Raw genomic sequence first — 21108 nt, 5'->3', positions numbered from 1 at the left:
TTTCTGAAGGGGAGAAAAAGCAAAAGACAGATGATACTGTTTACATAAAACTCACATTGCTTCTTCCTTCTGCTCTCAAATAAGAATGTGGCCATGCTGGCTTTGCTTCACGTTCTGGAAGAGCTATCATTCTGTTAACTTAGGGTACATTTGTTTCCAATTTCTTAAAGTGTTATTTTTATATTATTTATTTTTATTTGTTTTCTATATTCTTTTTATTTTCTGTTACTATGTTTGCATTTACAATTTTTAATTTGAGTAAATTCAGAAAAGTCTAGAAAATACATATGAGATAAATGAGTAAAACACTCATCCCACAACTATAGATATCAACTTTTACTGTTTTGAGGTATATCACTCAAATACATTTTTATACTTATCTAAAATTATAAGTAGATGGGACCAAGATTTAAATTTTTCTTAAAAATTAAATAAGAAATATCCTTTTATGTTCAAAATATATACACTTGTACACACACACACCAAAATACCAAAATGACTAATATTGTTAGTGACACCAGATAACTGTATTTTTTCCTACAATCTTTTTTTTTTTTTTTTTTTTTTTTTTTGAGACGGGGTTTCACTCTTGCTGCCCAGGCTGGAGTGCAATGGCATGATCTTGGCTCACTGCAACCTCCGCCTCCCAGGTTCAAGTGTTTTCCTACAATCTTTATGTGAACAAAGAATTACTTGCAAGATTTTGCCTTTATTTAAAAAGAAAAAGAAACACAGATCTTCATGCATAGATTATTTTGTTTTCTCCCCTCTACTTTCCTTTCCCACCCTACTACCATTAGCTAAATAACATTAATAATCTCGTTATATAGCTAAATGAATACTTGAATATGTTTATGTATTTTTTAGGTATTTCTCAATTAGTAACACTTCAGAGAAATTCTTCTAGTTCATCAGTTATGTATAAAACATATTCTACTTAATAGTTGCATAATATATCACAGTTGGACTGACTGTACTACAATTATTTTAAATACTTTCATAATAATAGTTATTAAAATTCTTCACAAGTTTCTTTAAATATTTTCTTTAATGTATCCTTCTCTCTTGCTGCTTTTCTTCCACTGATCAGATTTCCGAAAAGTGGACTGCTGGCTCCAATTATGCATTCATGTTAAATTTTAATAGCAATTGTATGGTTGCTTTCCAAAATTATTATATTAATTGGCCTTTCCATCTGCATACATATGCATCATAACATATGCCTAGCTTTCCTAATCTCACCAGCACTGAATGCTACCAGGTTTCTTTTTTTTTTTTTTTTTTCAGACAGAATCTCGCTCTGTCACCCAGGCTGGACTGCAGTGGCACGATCTTGGCTCACTGCAACCTCCACCTCCTGGGTTCAAGTGATTCTCCTGCCTCAGCCTCCTGAGTAGCTGGGATTACAGGTGTGCGCCACCACACCCCGCTAATTTTTGTATTTTTAGTAGAGACGGGGTTTCACCATGTTGGTCAGGCTGGTCTCAAACTCCTGACCTCATGATCCGCCTGCCTCAGCCTCCCAAAGTGCTGGGATTACAGGTGTGAGCCACCACGCCTGGCTGAATGCTACCAGTTTTTAAATGTTTTATTGCAGAATTATTATACAGAAAAGTATACAAATCATACATATACAGCTTAATAAACTTTAACAATATGAACACACCTAAACAGAATGTTAAAAGCATTACAGAAGCCTTCCTTGTAGGTCCTCCTAGCACAGGTAGCCATTATCATGACTTCTAATAACATAGCCTCCCTTTGACCACTTGTTAAATTTGTATAAAAGTAATTAAATAAAGTATGAAATCCTTTGTGTTTGGCTTATGTTCCTCAAAATATTTGTAAGATTCATTACTATTGTTGCATGCAAAAATAGTTTCTTTTAATTGCTCTATAGTACTTAACTCTGTGAATATAGAATTTGATACTTTGTTTATCCAATGTATTGTCAATGTACACTAAAGTTGTATTCCAATTTTTAGCTCTTATGAATAGTGCAGCAAAGAATATTCCAGTGCGTGTGTTTTGGCAAACATATGCTTCCACTTCTGTTGGCTCTACATCTAGAAATGGAACTCCTTGGTAATAAGGCTGAATTATTTTTGTCTACATTTCCAAAGAGCTTTCTGAAGTGACTTTACCAATTTATACTCCTACTCATGCGCTGCATGAGAGTTCTAGTTGCTTCAAATCTTCATCAACGTTGGTATTTTTTTTCATTTTACTTTTAGCTATTTGGTAGTGTGTAGTTATATTACATTATTTAAATTTTATTTGCTTAATCTTTCATGGTGGGGAACATATCAACAGATATTCTCTAAAATTACTAAATCAAGAAATAATAGTATTAAAACCATTTGGAGACATAAAAACTATATGTAAGTCTCAGAAACTATCAAAAATACAACACATACATTATCACCGTTACAACCATCACTGTAACCAACCACCAAACCAAGGGAAGCATAGACTAGATATCTAAAGTGAAAAACAAAGTCCATATTCAATATAGAAAAAAATATCGGAATTAAGGAGTATACATTCATACCAGATCAATCAATATAAAAGAGATGAGTCAATTAAAAAATGTAGACTTAGATTAAAATCAAAGCCCGATAATGTGTTGTACAGAAGAAATATGCTTCATAAAGCAAAACACAGATATTGAAGTGAAAAAAAATTGATAGATATAACATAGAAATGAAAATTAAATGAAAACAGGTTTGTAATCTTATTATCAAATAAAGTCAAATTCAAGGCAAAAATACAGATTCAATTGTCACGAATTTTCTTTTGCACCAAGTAAGGTAACATCAAAATTAATTTTGAATAAACTCTATGAGAAATTTAAGGAATACAGGTAAAAATAAATCATAAAATAGTCACCAGAAAATTTTAACTTGTCTCTCAATCTATGAAATATAAAGTGGGTAAAAATAATTAAAATGGAAAAATCTAAATTGTAGACTTTGTAATATCAATTTTTATCAGAAATTGACATAAATGTTTTTCAGATGTTTATTGAGATAACTATATGCTTTTTCTTTACTAAGTTTGTTAATATAATAAGTTACATTTATAGATTTTCTAATCTTAAATCAAAATAATCCCACTGGGTCATGCTGTATTTTCTTTTTAATATAATGCTTCTGAGGAACATACATCTGTAGTTTTAAAGAACTGAATTTTACTCTTACCTTCCATCTTTTCTCACCACCACATTTTGGCTGGTTTAATTATTAAACCAGAATATTTCTTTATGTGATAACGTAGACACCATCTACATCAAATTACCAAGGGTAATTATTTACCAGGCAGTTTCTTGGGCCCAGATGAGAATTTCAATTCGGAATCTGTAAGAATAGAATAGGATCTAAGAATAAGCATTTTAACATGTATCAGAGATTTTCATACATGCTAAAATTTGATCTTGTTTGTTCTATTCTCATATATATATTTCATCTTTATAGTTAAAATTTATAAGTTGGTTTAGCTGCTTTTGACATTGTCAATTTAGCTATTATTACTTTTAAAAAATGTGCAATTTCAGTTTTTCCCAATTTGCCTTCACAAACTGTGGTAGTTTTGGTGTCGTGGTATTATTTCTATATTAACAAAGTTATAAAATGTGCATTCTGGATTCTAATCATAACTTTCATATTTTGTAGAATTATTTATGTATTTAAAATAATTTAATGATATATATAGTTGAGTATTTTATTTAGGTTGATGCAAAAGTAATTGCGGTTTCTGCTTTTAAAAGTAATGGCAGAGGCTGGGCGCGGTGGCTCACGCCTGTAATCCCAGCACTTTGCGAGGCTTACCTCCTCATCTGAGGTAAGGAGTTTGAGAGCAGCCTGGCTAACATGGTGAAACGCCATCTCTACTAAAAACACAAAAATTAGCCAGGCGTGGTGGCAAGTGCCTGTAATCCCAGCACTCGGGAGGCTAAGTCAGGAGAATCGCTTGAACCCAGGAGGTGGAGGTCTCAGTGAGCTGAGATTGCACCACTACACTCCAGCCTGGATGACAGAGGGAGACTCCATCTCAAAAAAAAAAAAAAAAAAAAAAAGTAATGGCAGAAACCATAATACTTTTGCAACCACCTATATCAGATATGACAATTTCTGCCTTCTACATTTAGGCATTTAGACTATTTACATTTTTAAAATTTTTTCAGAAACATCATATCATTCTGTCACCCACACTGGAGTTCAGTGACAGGATCATAGCTCACTGCAGCCTCAAACTTCCGGGCTTGAGCAATCCTACTGCCTCAGCCTCCCAAGAAGCTAGGACTACAGGTGCATGCCATCATGCCAGGCTAATTTTTTTTTTGTAATGTCTTTTAGAGATGGGGTCTCACTATGTTGCCCAGGCTGCTCTCACATTCCTATACTTAAGTGATCCACCTGCCTCAGCCTCCGGAGTCGCTGGTATCACATAGGTATGTGCCGCTGGTTTCTGCCTCTACATTTACATTCAATATAATTGCTGATGGCATTAGGAGTAAGTGATCTTGATTTTTAAAATATTGTTTCTTCCTCACCACAATGCCTTTGGTGACTCCAATTACACATATATAAAGCCATTTGAAGTTGTTCCACAAATCACTGAATCTCTTTACATTTTTAAAATTCTCTGTGTGTTTCCTTTTGCATAATTTCTATTGCTGTGTCTTCAAGTTTACTAATCTTCTGAAATTTCTAGTCTGCCGTGAATCCCATCCAATATAGTTTTTATCACAGATATTGTAATTTTCATCTCCAGATATTTGGTCTCGATAACTTTTTATAATTTCCATACATCTACTTAAATTTTTTAATGTACAGAATAGTTTTATGTGTTAAGCTCTTTGCTGATTTGAACACATGTATCAGTTCTGGATCAATTTAGATTGATTTATTTCTCTTTTCACTATGGGTCTTATTTTCTTGCTTTTTTATGCCTGATAATCTTTGATTAGATGACAGAATTTGTAAATGTTTTCCTGTGTCATCCTATATATATTTTGCCTACTGATAAATGTTTTGAGCTATATTTTGTAATATATTTAAATTTCTTAGAAACAGTTTGATTCCTTCCAGTGCTGCCTTTAAGATTTGTTGAGAAGAATTAGATTAGCATTTTGTCTGGGTCTAATTATTTCTCATTACTGAGGCAAGAACCCCTCTAGGCACTCCACCAACGCTCTGTGAATTATGAGGACCAAAATAATCATCTTCCAGTGAGTAGATACCCATTTGACTTACTGAATCTAGGCAAAGGAAAAACTACTGGAAATGTTCTGACCCATTTCTTTAGACTGTTTTCTGCTCTTTCCTTTCCATTCTTACCTTCCCCTCGATGTCTTCCTCTTCCCACAGAAGATAAACACTCTTGCTACAGCACACTCCTCACACTTTTCTACAGCATACCCTCATCCCCAGCTGGGTGAAAATCAGGAGCCAATTAACACAGTAATTTACTATTTAAGCCTCAACAAATTTATGATATAACTGTTGAAAGAAGGAACTCTAAGTTATATTTTAAAAATAATTAAATTAAAATGTTATTCTGGAGCATTATGAGAGCTTTTAGGTGATTTTAACAAAAATAGTGTTGGTGTCATAAGCTTACTCAGTTCACAGAAGAAGAGGCATATCAAAGATTTTTCCCACCTTGGCCCAGGACCCTTCACTCAGCATTGCATATCCACACTGGTGCAGCCTTTTCCCTCTCTCCTCATCTGTTCCTGATTTGAGCCAGTTCCTGCCCAGGTGCAGATACTTAGTTCCATGTCCCCTTTAAGAGTCTGTTACCTTGGACTTGGCTGTTGCTCTGGATTCTCTAGCTTCAGCTTTAAGCCTTGCCTAAAGCAGATTCACCCACTTGCTTTCTGTGCATGATGATGTTAATTTGTTTAAAGCCATGAATTTTCTGCAAGGATGACATAACTCTGTTGCACCATCATGCAACTATCTTTAAGAATGTGTTGGTGGATAAAATGTATTCAGTAACAGTCTGTACTGTTATAACAAAATACCTGAGACTGGATAACTTGTAAAATTCATTTCTTACCATTCTGGAGATTAGGAAGTCCAAGATCAGGATGGGGCAGGTTTGGTTGTCTGTTGAAGACTATTCTCTGCTTCCAAGATGGCACCTTATTGCTGCAACCTCTGGAGGGGATATCACTGTGTTTTTATATGGTGAAAGGTGGAAAGGCAAAACAGCCAAATTTGCATGAAGCCTCTTTTATAAGGGATTTAATATCATTCACGATGGAAGGAGCCCTCATAATTTAGTCACGTCTTAAAAACCCTACTCTTAATACCATCACATTGGCCATTAACTTTCATCACCTGAATTTTGGAGGAAATATACAAACCACAGCAGGTGGTGACTATATCAGTACAAATGATTATCACTAGTAGCAAAATGGCTCAACCATGTTCAACCATGTTTTGAATAAGATTAGCACCACATCACAATATTGACAGTTCCAAAATTTCATCCATATTTCCTAGTTATATCCACTAAGAAATTATCTGTTGGGGGGCCTGTTCTTTAAAAAACATTCTAATACTCATAACTATAATAAACTGTTTTGTGCGGTCTTGGGATATAATGACAGTTATAAGCAATTCTCATGAGGGTCCTTGTAGGTAAGGAATGCCTCCATCTAATTTTAGACTTTTAAGCTAAATATCAGAAAGTAAGTATAAAATCCATATCTTGGAGACAAACCAGATTTGTATAACTCCTGTGGAGTTTTGAGGTCATAAGTTACTGAGTACACCATATTTGTCGGAAAACTATTGAGGCAATTGTTTAGATGGAATTATCTTTGTAAATAAGTAGGAAGTTCTTATTTTCAGTAAATTATTTTTCCTGGAATAAAAAGGCAGAAACAATCCTTCAGTGTCAAACCTATATTATTGCTTCAGTGAACATAAAATTACACTATCTATGTTCCCCTAGATCCTGTTGTTACATCCCTCAATATGGTTACATCTGATGGAATCCAGAGATTATTGTAGATGTGTTTTGACTGATGGTATTTGGCTTCAACTTATACACAATGCATGCAGTAGTGCTAACACTAAGTATGTCCCTCGAAGTCTTTTGTTTCTCCCTTCTCAGTTGCATTCTGGAAACAAGTTCTGATTTGCTTATACCAGAGAACAGGAATGATTGCACAATAGGTACCCTCCAACAATTCACAAGTCTTTGGAGGCAGATCGTAGCTTGTGTATCCTAATGGATACTAATCATTTAAAAACGTGTCAGTGTTCAAAATGATAAGCATCAGTTTGACATCTGTCATTTCTGACTATCAACTGGTTGGGGGAAGTAGGCTACACTCACCAAGGAGCTTTTTCAAACTGCATATATTCAAATTATTTTGTTTACATTCCAGAGTGCATTCTCCTTTCCTCTTCACCCCACTCCACCCACAGCCCAGTGGTAGTTACTCCTGTAGGGACAATGGTGGAAATAGGTCATTTGGAAAAAGGCTAGTCACCACTTTTAGATAGTTAGATGTTCTATACACAGATAATATGTGATATTAGATAATAGTGTGTGTCAAGGAGATATATTTGTTTGTCATTAAATATATGTGTGTATATACATGTATGTACTTTCTTTTTTATAGTTTGTTAATTTTCTATGACAAGGGCAAAATTAATTTAAAAATAAGTATTGACTTGTTATTGTTTTCCTTCATTTATTGTGAAGATATAGTGCTTTTTAATTTTATTGTTATAACATAATCCTTTGTCATGATCAGCCACGTGGTGTTTTGCAAGTAATTTGTTAAAGTGTTGAAAAATTGCCAATTATTTGTTTATAAAGGAGAGTAGATTCAGGGTTAGCCATTTTCACTTACTTCCATTCAATTACACAATCTCAAGTTAGCAAGGAAGAGCTGGAGTTACAGATAACATGAATGCGAATTGTTATAACCTGAAGACTATTCTTTTTATAACCTCTTCCATATCTATGAGAAATTGTGGAGTCTGTGGACGTCTTTCAAGTGTACTAAGGCAGAAAAAGGTCAATGGTCTAACAGACAGTTATCTTTATAAATCCTCAAATCAGTCCTTAGAAACTCCTTAACAAAATTCTTACCTGAGTTTAATTTCATGGGATAAAATCATTGAGTTGTTTGCATTCTCTAGTATCTTTGTGTTGTTTCTTTAATTTTTTTGTTTTCTTAAGAAAAAGTAACATTTTTATCTTTTGCTACCATATATATTAATATTTCATCTCTTATCAATTTGGAAATTTTGAAGACTCTTCTCTTCCTGAGACATTATTATTTCCTTTTGCTCATCCTAGGAAGCTAATCCAGAATTTAGATTCTTCTGTAGTTTTTAGATAATTGTTCCAGTATTGGTATAATTATATAGGATTTATCCTTTCTTCCTCCATTCCAATCAGCCCATTGTAGGAAAAATGGCCTTGATTTATACTTTACTCCTCAGTCTACCTGTACAAATAGGGCAGTTTTAAAGAGTATTTTTAACACCTGAGCCTTGTTAAGAGAAAAGGAAAAGATAGAGTCAATTTGCATCACTCTGGAGAATCTACGCAGGTACTAAGGAGAAGATGAAGTTGAAAGTAGAAATTACACCCTAAGATTGCCAGACTCTCTGATAGCAACTGAGTGCCATATCCTCCCCTCCATGCTCTCCCCTGTATCTTAGGGATTTGAAACCTAAGAACACTTCCCTAGATCCATGCCAGTGAGGCTAGAGTTGTATAAATTTTGGAAACCAGAAGAGAAGCAAAAGGCATTAATGGATCTACAGTAGAGATGGCAGGAGTGTGGGCTTAGCGAGAGGCAATAAGATTTTACAGATAAATCTGTACTTTTCCTGTACATCATCCACTTTCGCACTGCTCACACTAATAGTAGTTTCTTGCAATTTTGCACTTCCTGGTTTCTTCAATACTAGCGGATACTTTCCCTGCCTTTAACTTCCCCAGCTCTTCCAGTGGTTTTATAAGATTTTAATTTCTTGAATTAAATAACTTTCTGCTAGAAATATCTGCAATGGCTTCTCTAGCTATCTGAATCATGACTGCCTCCTCCATTCTTCCCTGGTGATAAAGTTCTAGCTAATTTTGAGTGAGCCATGAATGAAATCTATGTATAGAGCCCTTTATACTTATGCATGTGTCTATGTTTAATGGCCTTCAAAAAACAAAAGAAAACCAGCCTGATTCTGAACAAATATATCTTTACTGGACTCTTGTGTAGCTAAAACCTTCTTTTCCTAGAAGACATATGCTAAAATGGGAAACATTTATGGTTTACAACCTTGCAAATCTATCTTCAAGTCTTGGCTTTAATAAATATACTTCACTTCATAAACTCAATTTCTTTGAAGGATATTTATTGACCACTAACTTGGTGTCAAGAATTGCAAGTAAGTGTGATAACCACCATGGTTAAGACAGTCCCTGTCCTGGCCCTCATGATGCTTAAAATCTAGCAGCAAATATTAGTGGAAAAAAAAGACTCTATATGAGATAAAAAACACAGGCACAGTCAGGTTCTAAACAACCTTCCATGTCGTAAAAAGATTCTGAGTTTATCATATAAGAAGACGTTAAAGTGTTTTCATGAGAAGAGTGATTTGATAAAATCTGAGTTTTTGAAAAATCACTGTGGCTAATGGGTTAAAGTTGGATTGGATGGGAAGAAAACAAGATATAGCGACCAATTAGGAAGCACCTATATTAATCCAGATGAGACATAATAGCAGTCTGGGGAGACAATCATAGCCTGGACCAAGGGAACGGAAAAAAGTAAGTTGATTAAAGAAACACGTAGGAATTAAAACAAGATGTGGGAATTAATTAGATACATGCGATAAAGAGACTTGTAAAGGGTGATTCCAAAATGTAAGGCTTTTGGGAAATAGGTACATAGTAGTGTCATGATTGAGACAGGGAATATGGGAAGACAACATGGAGGTGAGCTGGGATGAGGTGTGCATTGAAATGGCAGGTTCTGTTTGAGACATATTGGATTTGATTTGCTGGTGAGACACCCATGTGGACATGGTCTGTTGGCCGGTAGAGATACAGATTTGAAGTTAAGAAGAAAGGCCTTGTCTGAAAAATGAAGATCCACGCATCCTCATATTATATATTGTAATTGCAGTCATAGGAGTGATCTATTGACTCAGGTTCAGGTACAGAATGGAAAGAGAGCTGGACTAACTGTGGAACAGCCGCCTTTATTTTTCTTTTTTAGTTGCATTAGTCTTACTGCCTTGTCTTAGACAAGCACTCTGATATAAAATTCCACACAATTTCTCTAATTTTCCCAACTTTTTAATTTCAACATAAAGCCACTACATAAAAGGTATTTTATTAATGAATTGACATAATGAATTGGATAAGATATATGTTAATTGAATCATTGATTGGATTCTAATAATTTACTAATACAACATGTAACACAGTAGCATATACATTTCTTACAGTGTAATAATTCACCAAGAGTGTAATAATTACCAAGAGGGAGGGTAAATCTTTAACCATAGTTTTCTATTAGCATCTTAAGCAAAGCGACTGCTACTTAAAAGACAAAAAGATTATTTTTGAACAATTTGCTGAGTCTAACAGAAAAATGAATCATTTGATTATATATTACAGATATACATTACTTTTTGTTCGCTTCTTAAAGTCTTACACCTAATCTAACATATTGTTTTCATTCTTTTTCAGTATTCCAGAAGTGCAGTGCACTTAAAAACCAGTCCTTTATATCTGTCATGGAAGGAATTTAATAGGAGCTATAGTATGAATTTTAAATATATCCATAAAGTAAAGCTCTCCAGTTCATAAAATTAATGTTGTAACTATATATCATATGCATGTTGAAGTTTTTTTGCTTTAAAAATATATTCACAAATTCTGTCATATTTACAAAAATATGACTGTAATGAAACTTTAACAGCATCTAAAGATGTGTGACTCTTTTAACATCTCAGTTGTTATTTTTTATGAACATAGAAGGTTTTTAAGCATCTTTGGTCGGGTCCTATTGAAATAACAATTTTATTCATAAAATAATTGAATAAAAAATACTGTAGCATCTATGTTCTACAATTTATAGAAACAATTTTTATGTATATATTCATATTATATAAAAATATAGCTAATTATTTTGAAAAGAAGATAAATAACTTATGCGAAATTGGTTGAAATACAACATTTGCAAGATGAAATGAATCCAGTGTTTTTAGTACCTCGTACCAGATAGGTCCATTTTAATGTAATTACATTGTTTTATTTAGTATGAATGGGTCCATGGAGGATGAATTTCAAAGAAAATAACACTGCAGTGTTCTTTAAATACATGAGAGCTATGTACCTGTGCAAAAATAGCTTATAAATACTGTGAAATGTTACAACATGCCACAAAAATTATTCTCTAGTCTGATTTAAATTTTAGTGTAGACAAACTTAGCTCCAATAGGAATAATAACAGAAATCATACATGTTCAGAAAGGTATAACAATAAAAGTATCAAGTTGTATGCTTGTTATCTAAATAGTATCTCCATAAAGCAGATGTAACTTGAAATTAGAAATTAAATGATGTTTTGCATTTCCTGTAATTCTGAGAATTTCAGCTTTTGATTCAGAGTTGAAGAAACTTTCACCAAACGTGCAATTGGTTTTAAGAACAATTGGCTCACTGAGTGTTGAGGAGTTCCCCTATCATCTGCCAAAATATTAATGATATAGCAAATTTCAGTTTGTTTCCTCGAAGCCATTCGTATAGTTGGCAATATTTTCCTGCAGCATTCCCTGATGGATTTTGTCTAGAGAATAAACAAAAAAATCAAAATGCGATGAAGGAGAGCCTGTGGCTCCCTGGAGAAATTTCTGTTCAGTGGTGTTTTCATCAGCCAAGCAGGGAGCAGTGAACTGCACAGCTCCCCAATCCAGGTCCTAACGTGATTTGAAAGTCAACTTATTTTCCCACCGTCTCTTAGCAATGCTGATAATACCAATTTCTTGTTCGAGTTTTCTTCACTCCAGGAAAATAATCAAAAGTACTTCTCTCTGCTTTTACTCATAATTCAACCTACTACCCAACCAACTGTTAAGTAAACCATTTTGTTGCCTTATCTTTGAATTCCAGTATTTTCACACAGGCTCTGCCCAGCCCGTTTTCCAGGAATTAAATAGCAGATGCTTCCATTTAGATCCTCTTCTTCTTTAAAATGGGAAATCAGTTTTCACTTGTGAGCCGCCATCAACCAGATTCATAGCTCTGGTCAGAATTCATCCATACATTTTCACACCACAGCTTCCTTAGACATTGGTAGCCTCTGTGAAAGAGTCATTGGGGCCACTGTTCTTTCTGACCTCCAGGTTCTTTTTAGCCTTGAATGTCACAGACACCTCAGAGTGAATGGCATCCAACCGCTGCTCACAGCGGAAGGCCGAGAGGAAAGCCTTTCTATAGTTGCTGTTCATCCAGCCATAGAGAAGGGGATTGGCAAAAGTGGAGCACATGGCGATGATGTGGAACACTGTGAATATGAGCTTGTACTCCTTCAGGTCCAAGACCTGGCTGTCAATGTCAACGGCAAGCTGGAAGGCATGAAGAGGCAGCCAGCTGACCGCAAACACCACCACCACACACACTAGCATTTTGGTGGTTTTTTGCCTTCGCTGATGGTAGTGGTCATTTGCAGCTCCAGGACTGACATGGTTCTTCAATTTACTCCAAATGCGAGTGTAGGAAAATGATATGATGCCCAGAGGCAAAACATACAAGATCAACAAGGAAGAAAGACTGTAGACAGTGCCATAGATGCTCTTCTCCTCGCCAGGCCACTTTTCAGTACAGGCCACAATCTCAAAGTCCGGAATGATCTCAATCAGCGAATACTCCCGGAAGATGGCCAGGGGACTTGCCAGCAGGGCACTGATGCCCCAGGCCAAGCCAATGATCAGGAAGCTGATTCGCTTGGAGATCTTGCTCTCTAGGTGGTAGACGATGCACCTGTGCCGGTCTAGGGCAATTACTGTCAAGGTGATTGTGGATACTTGTACTGCCAGGCCCTGGGCATAGGGCACCAGGTGGCACAGGACAGGACCCATTTTCCACTCCCCCATTAAGGTATAGGTAAGAGTGAACGGTAGACACAGAGTGTTCACCAAAAGATCTGCCACAGCCAGATTGGCAATGAAAAAGTTGGTTACTGTGCGCATGCTCTTGAATTTGATCACCACATGGATCACCAAGGAGTTGCCAATTACCCCAAGCAAGATGATGGAGCAGTAGGCCAATATGAGGACAACTTGTACCTCAATCAGCTTGGTACTATCTATAAGCTCTGGCTCAGGGTCAGGGACCAGTTCACCTCTAGGAGTTGTTTGTGGCCCATATTGTTCCACCTTCATTTCTTCCACTGTCTGGTTCTCATCAGCCTCTGCACCTATTGGACCCATTTTCAGTACAGTTCCACTTGGCCTGCAACCAGCACAAGAGTCTACAACCTAAAAAGAAAAAACAAAACAACAACAACAACAACAAAAACCAATGGAACGAGGAAAACACAAAGGTGAAGCAAAGAAATTTCACAAATGGACTGATTTAATTTTGGTTGGGGATCAAAATATCCTCTACTCTCTAAAATTGTGCATAGCAAAACATTTTAATGAAACAGACCCTTTAATAAGTCTATTGTCAAATATGGATCAATTAAATCAGGTTTCTGAAATATATCCTATGACGGTAAAGTATAATACTGATAGTATAGACATAATTTCAAAGTGAATGCTATCGAATGGATTAATTTCATTTTAAGTGGAATGAATATTATAAACTTTATGAATTGTATAACCACTATAAATTCATTGAATTAATTTTCAGGTAGATAAAAAAGTAAAGTTTCCTTCAATATCTTGACCGTTTCAAATTTATAAATATACAGCAACAAATTGTATAAGAAAGGGGAACATATTAAAACTATTTGTCTGATGCCTGAACCTTGGGACTATGAATTATCTCAGATAAACCAAGCAGATTCTGTTTTTGGTGCAGGATTTAGTATTAAAAATAGTATTAAAATATATAGAAGAGTTACTTTTTAAAAACTTAATTTCAATAGCTTTTAGGGTACAAATGTTTTTTGGTTGCATGGATGGATTGTATGGTAGTAAAATCAGATTTTAGTGCATCTGTCACCCAAGAAGTGTACCTTGTACCCAATATGTAGTTTTTTTATCCCTCACTCCCATTCCCACCCTCTCCTTTATGAGTCTCCAAAGTCCATTATACCACTCTGTATGCTTTTGTGTACCCACAGCTTAGCTCCTACTTACAAATGAGAACCTATTGTATTTGATTTTCCATCCTAGTTACTTCACTTAGAATAATGGTCTCCAGCTCCATTCAACTTGTTGCAAAAGACATCATATCATTCTTTTTTACAGCTGAGTAGTATTCCGCGGTGTATTACATACCACATTTTCTTTATCCACTCAATGGTCTAAGGACACTTGGGTTGGAACAGTTGCTTTTTTGAATGATCTTAAATAAACTTCTGAACTAACATATAACATTTCATGCTTTCTCGAAATCTGTTAGCCCCCACATTTAAGAGAACCCGCAGACTAGTATGTTACATATCTCTTCTACCTGTTATTTTCTCATCGTTTCTACAACATTGGTTTTATTCTTCTTAATCTCTTATCATAATTACTTTAATCATCTTCTAACTTACCTCCCATCTTCTTTTGCTTTTATTTATTAATTAATTCATTCACCTAACAGAAATAATCGAGTGTCTACTCAATGCCAGGGGTGGTTTTACCATCCTGGTGCCTTTACTTCTTCAAACCTGCATGCGTCGCGCATTTAAAAACCTATGTCTTGAACTAGGGTTTTTGCCGGGTGAAGACAAGAGGATAGTACCTCTACTCTAAGGCTCTCACATTTTACTGGACAATGCCTACTCTGATATTAAAATGTTTTTTTTTTCCTGAAATTCAAATGTGATCATATTGTTTTCCTCAATGTCTCCAGATTGTTTGAAACAATATGATGTATTTTTTTAATATAAGTTTCATTTTTTTAGTGTGTTAAAGCATTCAGAGCCCAACACCATGGTGGTAGTACCTTTCAAATATATTCATAATCACAAAAGGCTGCCACTGTTCGTTCAGAGCTTCTTTTATGAATTTGTTTTTATGAACCTTTCAATGAATGTGTTTGTAATTAATAGCAACTAACACCATTTGTAGGAGAGTCATATATTTATTCAGCCCACAGATAATGCCTGGCTGGGCCTATGTGCCCCCCAGCTTGTTCCCTCACCTTTCCTCTGTTCTGTTCTGCTCAGTACCATGGGAGGGCTGACTCTCACAGAATACATCTTCAAGCTCCAAGTCCTTGGGATTCTGGCTGGGTTTGGTCAGTGGGAGGCACTGGCAGGCTGTTGGAGGACAGCAGGAAGGGAGAAGCCACTATATTCTTCTTCCTTCCTCTCTGCTCTTGGCAGTGCCTTTACAGCAGTTCTGTAGCTCTGGTTTTCATAGGACAGACCTATTGTGATTCTGATTCCAGAGGGTGTCCCTGGTCCGGGGGCCTTGGTCACACTACCTCTTCCTCATGTCCATCCAGCTGGAGGCAGTAATGACTTCCTGCTCTTGCTAATCCCTAGGTAGTCTCAACATCCATTGTTTGGCTTCCATCACTTGTTTAATCAACTATCTGCGTTAAATTCCTCCTTTTTTACATTCTTGAATAGATTCTGTTTTGCATGATCTGATAATAACATATATATATGCTTTCGTTAATTTGCTCTCCCACCAAAGGATCTGCACCCACAGGTTGACAACACTGGCTTATAGAAGAAAATCCCAACTCCTTAGCCTGACATTCGAGCCTTCTCTTGAACTCATCCCTGCATATCCCTCTGGCCTCATCTCTGCTGACAGCCCAGTATATACTGTCCACTTCTGTCATACTGCCTTACTTCCAATTCCAGTAACACCTGAGCATTGTTCGTGCCTCTCTGCCCTCCCTGTTTTAAACTGGGAAGCCTTTCAATTACCCCAAGCCCCTGTGCTCACTTCTTATGCCGCATGTACCACATGCCACATTGTGACTGTTTTCCTTCGTTTACCCACCACAGCAATCTCTTTGAAGACAGAACCTGGACCTTCTTCCTCCATTGTTTAATCCCTAGCACACTATCTAGTACATTAAAGGTACTCAGCAATTTGGCAGAACAAATATAAAGCTAAAGGAAAGCACAATTTTACTGAATAATCAATGTCAGCAAAATGGAAAGTATAATTTTGATCCTTTCCTTTACTGAAGACAACTGCCTATGTAGGGTTCTTTCCTATGACATAACATGCGTATGCTTATTTTCTTATTCTTAATCAGATAACTGCTTATACAAAAAAAATTGTCCTGAGACCCTGTTAAATTAATTCCTGATTATAACATTTTAAATTGTCAGTATAACCCATAAAGAAAACTTTATGTTTCGAAGGTTTCTGCTCCCCCAACTCTCTTTCCCCCTCTCCATTTATCTCACTTTTTTTTTCTTTCCTCATCTTTCCCTGTCTCTCTGTCTCTCACCACTCCCCCTTCCACAGGAGCGTTACTATACAGAGAGACATGAGAGTTTCCATGTACTCAAGTGTTTGCTGTACTGATATATTCCTGCTACCTCTGCATAAATTTCACATAGAATGTTCCAAGGAGCCCCAGCCTCTTTTCACATGTGGCTCCATTCCTTAGTAATTAGAGAAAACTGAAACAAACCATTCATATCTTGGAGTGTATGTTTGATAGGCCACACCATATCCCCTAGACTAAGAAAGAGCCTGGTTTTAGAGTACAGTTACTCAATCCTGACAAGCCATTTAGCCATTTACCGAATTAAAGAGACTCCAAGAGGCTGGAGTTTGGAGGTTATACCTGACTAAATTGAGAGGAAGCATGAGATTGAAGGGTATTAGGAGAAGGAGTGTACTTGATTTTTTGATTTGCTTTGCTTTTTCTTCTCAGTCTTGTTTTATAAATTTTGAAGCCCTTTTATTTACAGCTTCTCTGTAGGAATGGTTGTTGAGCTACAAGCTATTAGAATATAGACAGTGTTAGCTGTGCTTAAGCAGGTTACTGGCCTTCAGCCAGGTCAAAGCATTACCCAGAGCAGAAAATGCATCATTTCATGACAGCACTTCTGGAAAAGTAGAAAAGGAAAATGGTACACAGAGGAAGTTGCCATCAAAAGCACACAAAGGAAACAGCAAGCAGACAAGGGAATAACCTTTCTTTGAAATAAGGCAAAATGAGATATTTACATTACTTAAGACATTTAAAGAGAACTTTTACTGGTACAATTTTCCTGAATAAGGGAATCCTTAGAAACTTCGTCGTAGAAACATTTCTTTGCAGAATAGGAAAAGCGTTTCAGGACTTCCCCAACACCCGACCACCCAAGATTCAAAGAACTTCAAGTTATTTGAGTCAGAGACCAGTTCATGCTTTGAGGAGAGATATTTAAATCTGTGGGGGCTTTTTGCAACAATATTGTCACAGGTTGGCCTTAGTAAACCTACACATCTTATCAAGCACAATATCTTCCAGAACATTTTTCCCGGGGAAAAATATCTCAGAAATCAATCTCAGAAATCAAAAGCCCTGCATTTGCCTACACTAATTAGTTCTAGGAATGGGGGCCGGGGAGGGGGAAGAAGGGAAGTTTCAAGAATGCTGCATACAAGACATGATTGTTTGGCTAATCAGTAGAAAGTTGAAAATATTCACCAAAGGGTGTGGGAAGCCTTTCTTTGGAAACAGCATCTCCATTTCATGTCACTGAATTTTAAGTGATGTGTACCTATTGCAAAAACTCTCAAAGCTTTTAATGTTGCCTCTTTCCCTGCCACCAAAAGCTCCTGCCAGTGGGTGAGACTTTCTGATGTAAAATGAGCAAACACTTAAATGAATGTGTCTCCTCTTGAACAGCTTTGGAGAATCCAATAGGACCTTCTGCTTTAGACAAGTGTTTGATTTTTAAAGAGGCAGGAACAATAACAACTTACTGTTCTGGAAAGATAATGACCTATCTCAAAGAAGGGTCAAGGAAATAGTAAATAATCTTCAACAGAAAAGGGAAAATCTAGAGAAAGTAGAAAATGGGGATGGTATTACATCCTCCAAACCGCCACCTCGCGCCTAAAGGAGGAGGAAAAAGTCCATACACTCATGAGGACCTCCTCATGTCCCTCTTCATAGGAACAGAGCGCTCCTCTAGGGACATTCTTGTTCCCAGGAGGTGAATCAGAGTTAGGAATTACACTTACTGACCTGGACTTCGCGTTTTTGCGGAGACGCGGAAACAAGATGTGTGCAGTCCCTCTGTCCGATGATTAGCCAGCCGACCTGGAGAGGGCCCTGGAAGGTCCCCAAAGGCAAGTCCGGTTCCGTCCGCTCCTAGGGTCCAGGACAGCCCGCGCAGCGTGGGCGGGCAGCCGGAGCAGTCAGAGCGGCTGGGCGGTTGGCGCTGCCCGGTCTGCTGCCGACCTCTCAGGCCAAGCGCGCCTGGGCACCGCACTCACTCGCGGGGTGGGAGGGTGAAGGTGGGAGGATCAGAGATGGGAGCGTGGGGAGGGGGGCAAACCCCACCCTTAAAGACAAGAAAACAGGTGCAGAGGCTGCGGGCGATGGTCCTGTAGGGGAGGGGACTGGAGGAGAAGTTTTGGTGGCGAGGGAGCAGGAACAGTGTCCAGGGTCTCTCAGCCGCCTCCCGGGCTTGCAAGCCCTCTCAGCCAAACCCTACCCAGAGGGGCGCCCCCTCGCGGGTCCCCAGCCACCACCTGCAGCTGCTGCTGTCACCTACTGTGCCACCCCCAAGTTTGATACTCTGGGCGTTTGCGCCACTCCTACCTCCCTTCCCTTCCACGAATCTCTCCCTTTGCTCTCTACCCCCTACTTCCGCGAGAGATGGCCCGGCGAAGACAGACCTCCTGGACTTGAGGCCGAGTTCACCAAATCCGCCCCGGGAAAAGGCGAGGGCAAAGGCAGGGCGGACAGACCCAGCTGCGACTGAGGGGCTGCGGTCCCTAGCAAGGCAGGCAAGCGAAGACCTCAGGCTGGCGGGAGGAGGGCCGGAGCTGGAGAATCCCCGCGCCTCGTAGGGGCTGAGAAAATTCCACAACTTCCAATCGAGAGTTGTTTTCTTTTTTGTGTGTAGGAGCAGAGATGGGGAGCTGTATCCGCGCAGAACCCCGGAAAAGCGCCAGCAGGATTGCACCGAGAACAAATCCTCCGCACCCTCGCCCAGGGCTGGGGCGCAGTGCGCTGTGCTCCTCTAGCTGGGCGGTCCCTGTGCTCCAGACAAGAAGGTAAAGCGAGTTCAGATCCTGCTGCCCATGATCCGCAATTTCCCTAACAGGTGTCTGCAGACAGTTTATAAGTTGAGTAGTGCAGATTCAGACTCGATAGCCAGGAACCTGTGTTGTGAGCTCTGGCTGGGGGCAAAAGCTAGGATAGGGATAGGATAGGAAAGCTATGGGACATGAATAAAACAGCAATCTCTCTCTCTCCTGATAGCTGACTTCCGGATCCTTCACTCTTTGATCCTGACCCAAGCCACCCGTGCCACCAGGAGCGCATGCCTCTGGAATACTCCCTCCTGGTCTCCTTGTGGTGAAGCCTTCCGCTAATGCCCAGAGCCTCCCAGGCTGGATTAGTGGGTAGGAGCAAAACAGGATGGTGGAGACAATCAGCAGAGCAGCAGCGTCTGTTTCCTCGGGATTCCTCCCAGGAACACTATTCGAAGCCATTCCTTCTAAAAGTTTGCAGCCAGTCTCTCTTTCCTTTGTTCGTTTTTAGAGGAGGCAGTAGAGCTACCTACATACAAAAACCAAGGCCTGATACTGGTAACCTAAGTCGTTACTTAACCATCCTGTTCGGAGGCTTTGCACACATTACTTTTCCTCTATGCATTGTCATTTCTGAAATAAGGATGGTCATACTGATGTGCTTGGAATTTCTCTGAAGTATACTCCTAAAAGATTAGATTAAGATTAGATTCTGCTACTCTAAAATGAAAAAAATATATTTATCTGTTAAAAAAGGTAATACATATTCTCCAAGATGTTAATTAAAGTCTTCCCTCAAATGGATTGGATTTTCAATTCCTTCAGGATTTTCCATACCCTAATAGTATTGCATTTGTAAGGCATTTTTACAGTGTAACCTGAAATTCATCTTCAGTTAATATAGAATTATGCCCACAGGAGTATAGGAATTGTTTATAAATCAAAGCAGCCCGGGCTTTCCAAATACCTAGAAACAAAGGTAAACAGAAATGGAAATATTTAACATGTTCTACACAGTTCCACTTAAAGTCTTTTTGTAGTTGTTTTTTTGTTTGTTTTCTGTTTGTTTGTTTGTTTTTTCCTTAAGAAAATACTCTTTGCCCAAATATGTGTTATATGTGACAGGTTCCATTCTTCTCAATATATCTGCATTGGTGAAGAATGAACTATATACCAATAAGTTATAACTTTAAAAGAGTAGAAATGGATTTAAACAACGACCACAAAAACAAATCAAATATCCAGCAAAACAGATGAGTGTTGTCTTTTAGAGCAATTGCTTTGGAAAATTCAACCGATTTCACTGACATTGATTGCACAAAACACGTTTTATCTTCTTTAAAATTGCTTTTCAGAAGCATATTAGCAGCCGTAAACAACTATTTGTCTCACTCTCTTATAGAAGAGTATTTGTCTTAGTAGATTCACATAGTTCCACAGACATCTAGTCAGCAACCTCAAAAGAGTAAATGATCTCTATGATTAATGTCCTTTAATAAAGTTCAGAATTGGATGAGAAACTGATAAACTGAAATGAAAGTCACTTTATAGTGTGTCATATTATCAAGGAGAGCTGTGGGAATTAGCTTATGACACTTTTGTGCATCACAGTCTAGTTAATGTCCTTAAATGTGCATGCATATCCTGTGTATTGTAGTAACAACGAACCACTCTGATGAATGTCCATAAACCCAATTATGACACTGACCGGAGTTTGGGAGTTTGTGGAAGTGGT

General features: G+C 37.7%; 1 protein-coding gene across 3 annotated transcripts in view; it reads right to left on the bottom strand.

Moving 5' to 3' along the window:
* Positions 1–10321: 10321 nt before the first annotated feature.
* Positions 10322–21108, bottom strand: part of NPY2R (neuropeptide Y receptor Y2) — a 44684-nt gene continuing 33897 nt past the window's right edge. The window contains exons 1-2 of one of the 3 annotated variants that reach the window (XM_009235767.3): positions 18354–18787; positions 10322–13523 (exon numbers count right to left, since the gene is read on the bottom strand). In XM_009235767.3, coding sequence (XP_009234042.1) covers positions 12330–13475 — 1146 coding nt within the window. In that variant the 5' untranslated portion in view covers positions 13476–13523; positions 18354–18787 and the 3' untranslated portion in view covers positions 10322–12329. Of the gene's footprint in view, positions 13524–18353; positions 18788–21108 lie in introns of those variants that run through there. The other 2 variants (XM_002832833.5, XM_054554622.1) reach the window with 2 other exon arrangements.

This window comes from Pongo abelii, chromosome 3 (assembly GCF_028885655.2).
Source record: "Pongo abelii isolate AG06213 chromosome 3, NHGRI_mPonAbe1-v2.0_pri, whole genome shotgun sequence".
NCBI classification, from domain to species: Eukaryota; Metazoa; Chordata; class Mammalia; order Primates; family Hominidae; genus Pongo; species Pongo abelii.
The sequence above is the reverse complement of the archived record's forward strand: the minus strand, read 5'-3'. Positions and strand labels throughout refer to the sequence as shown.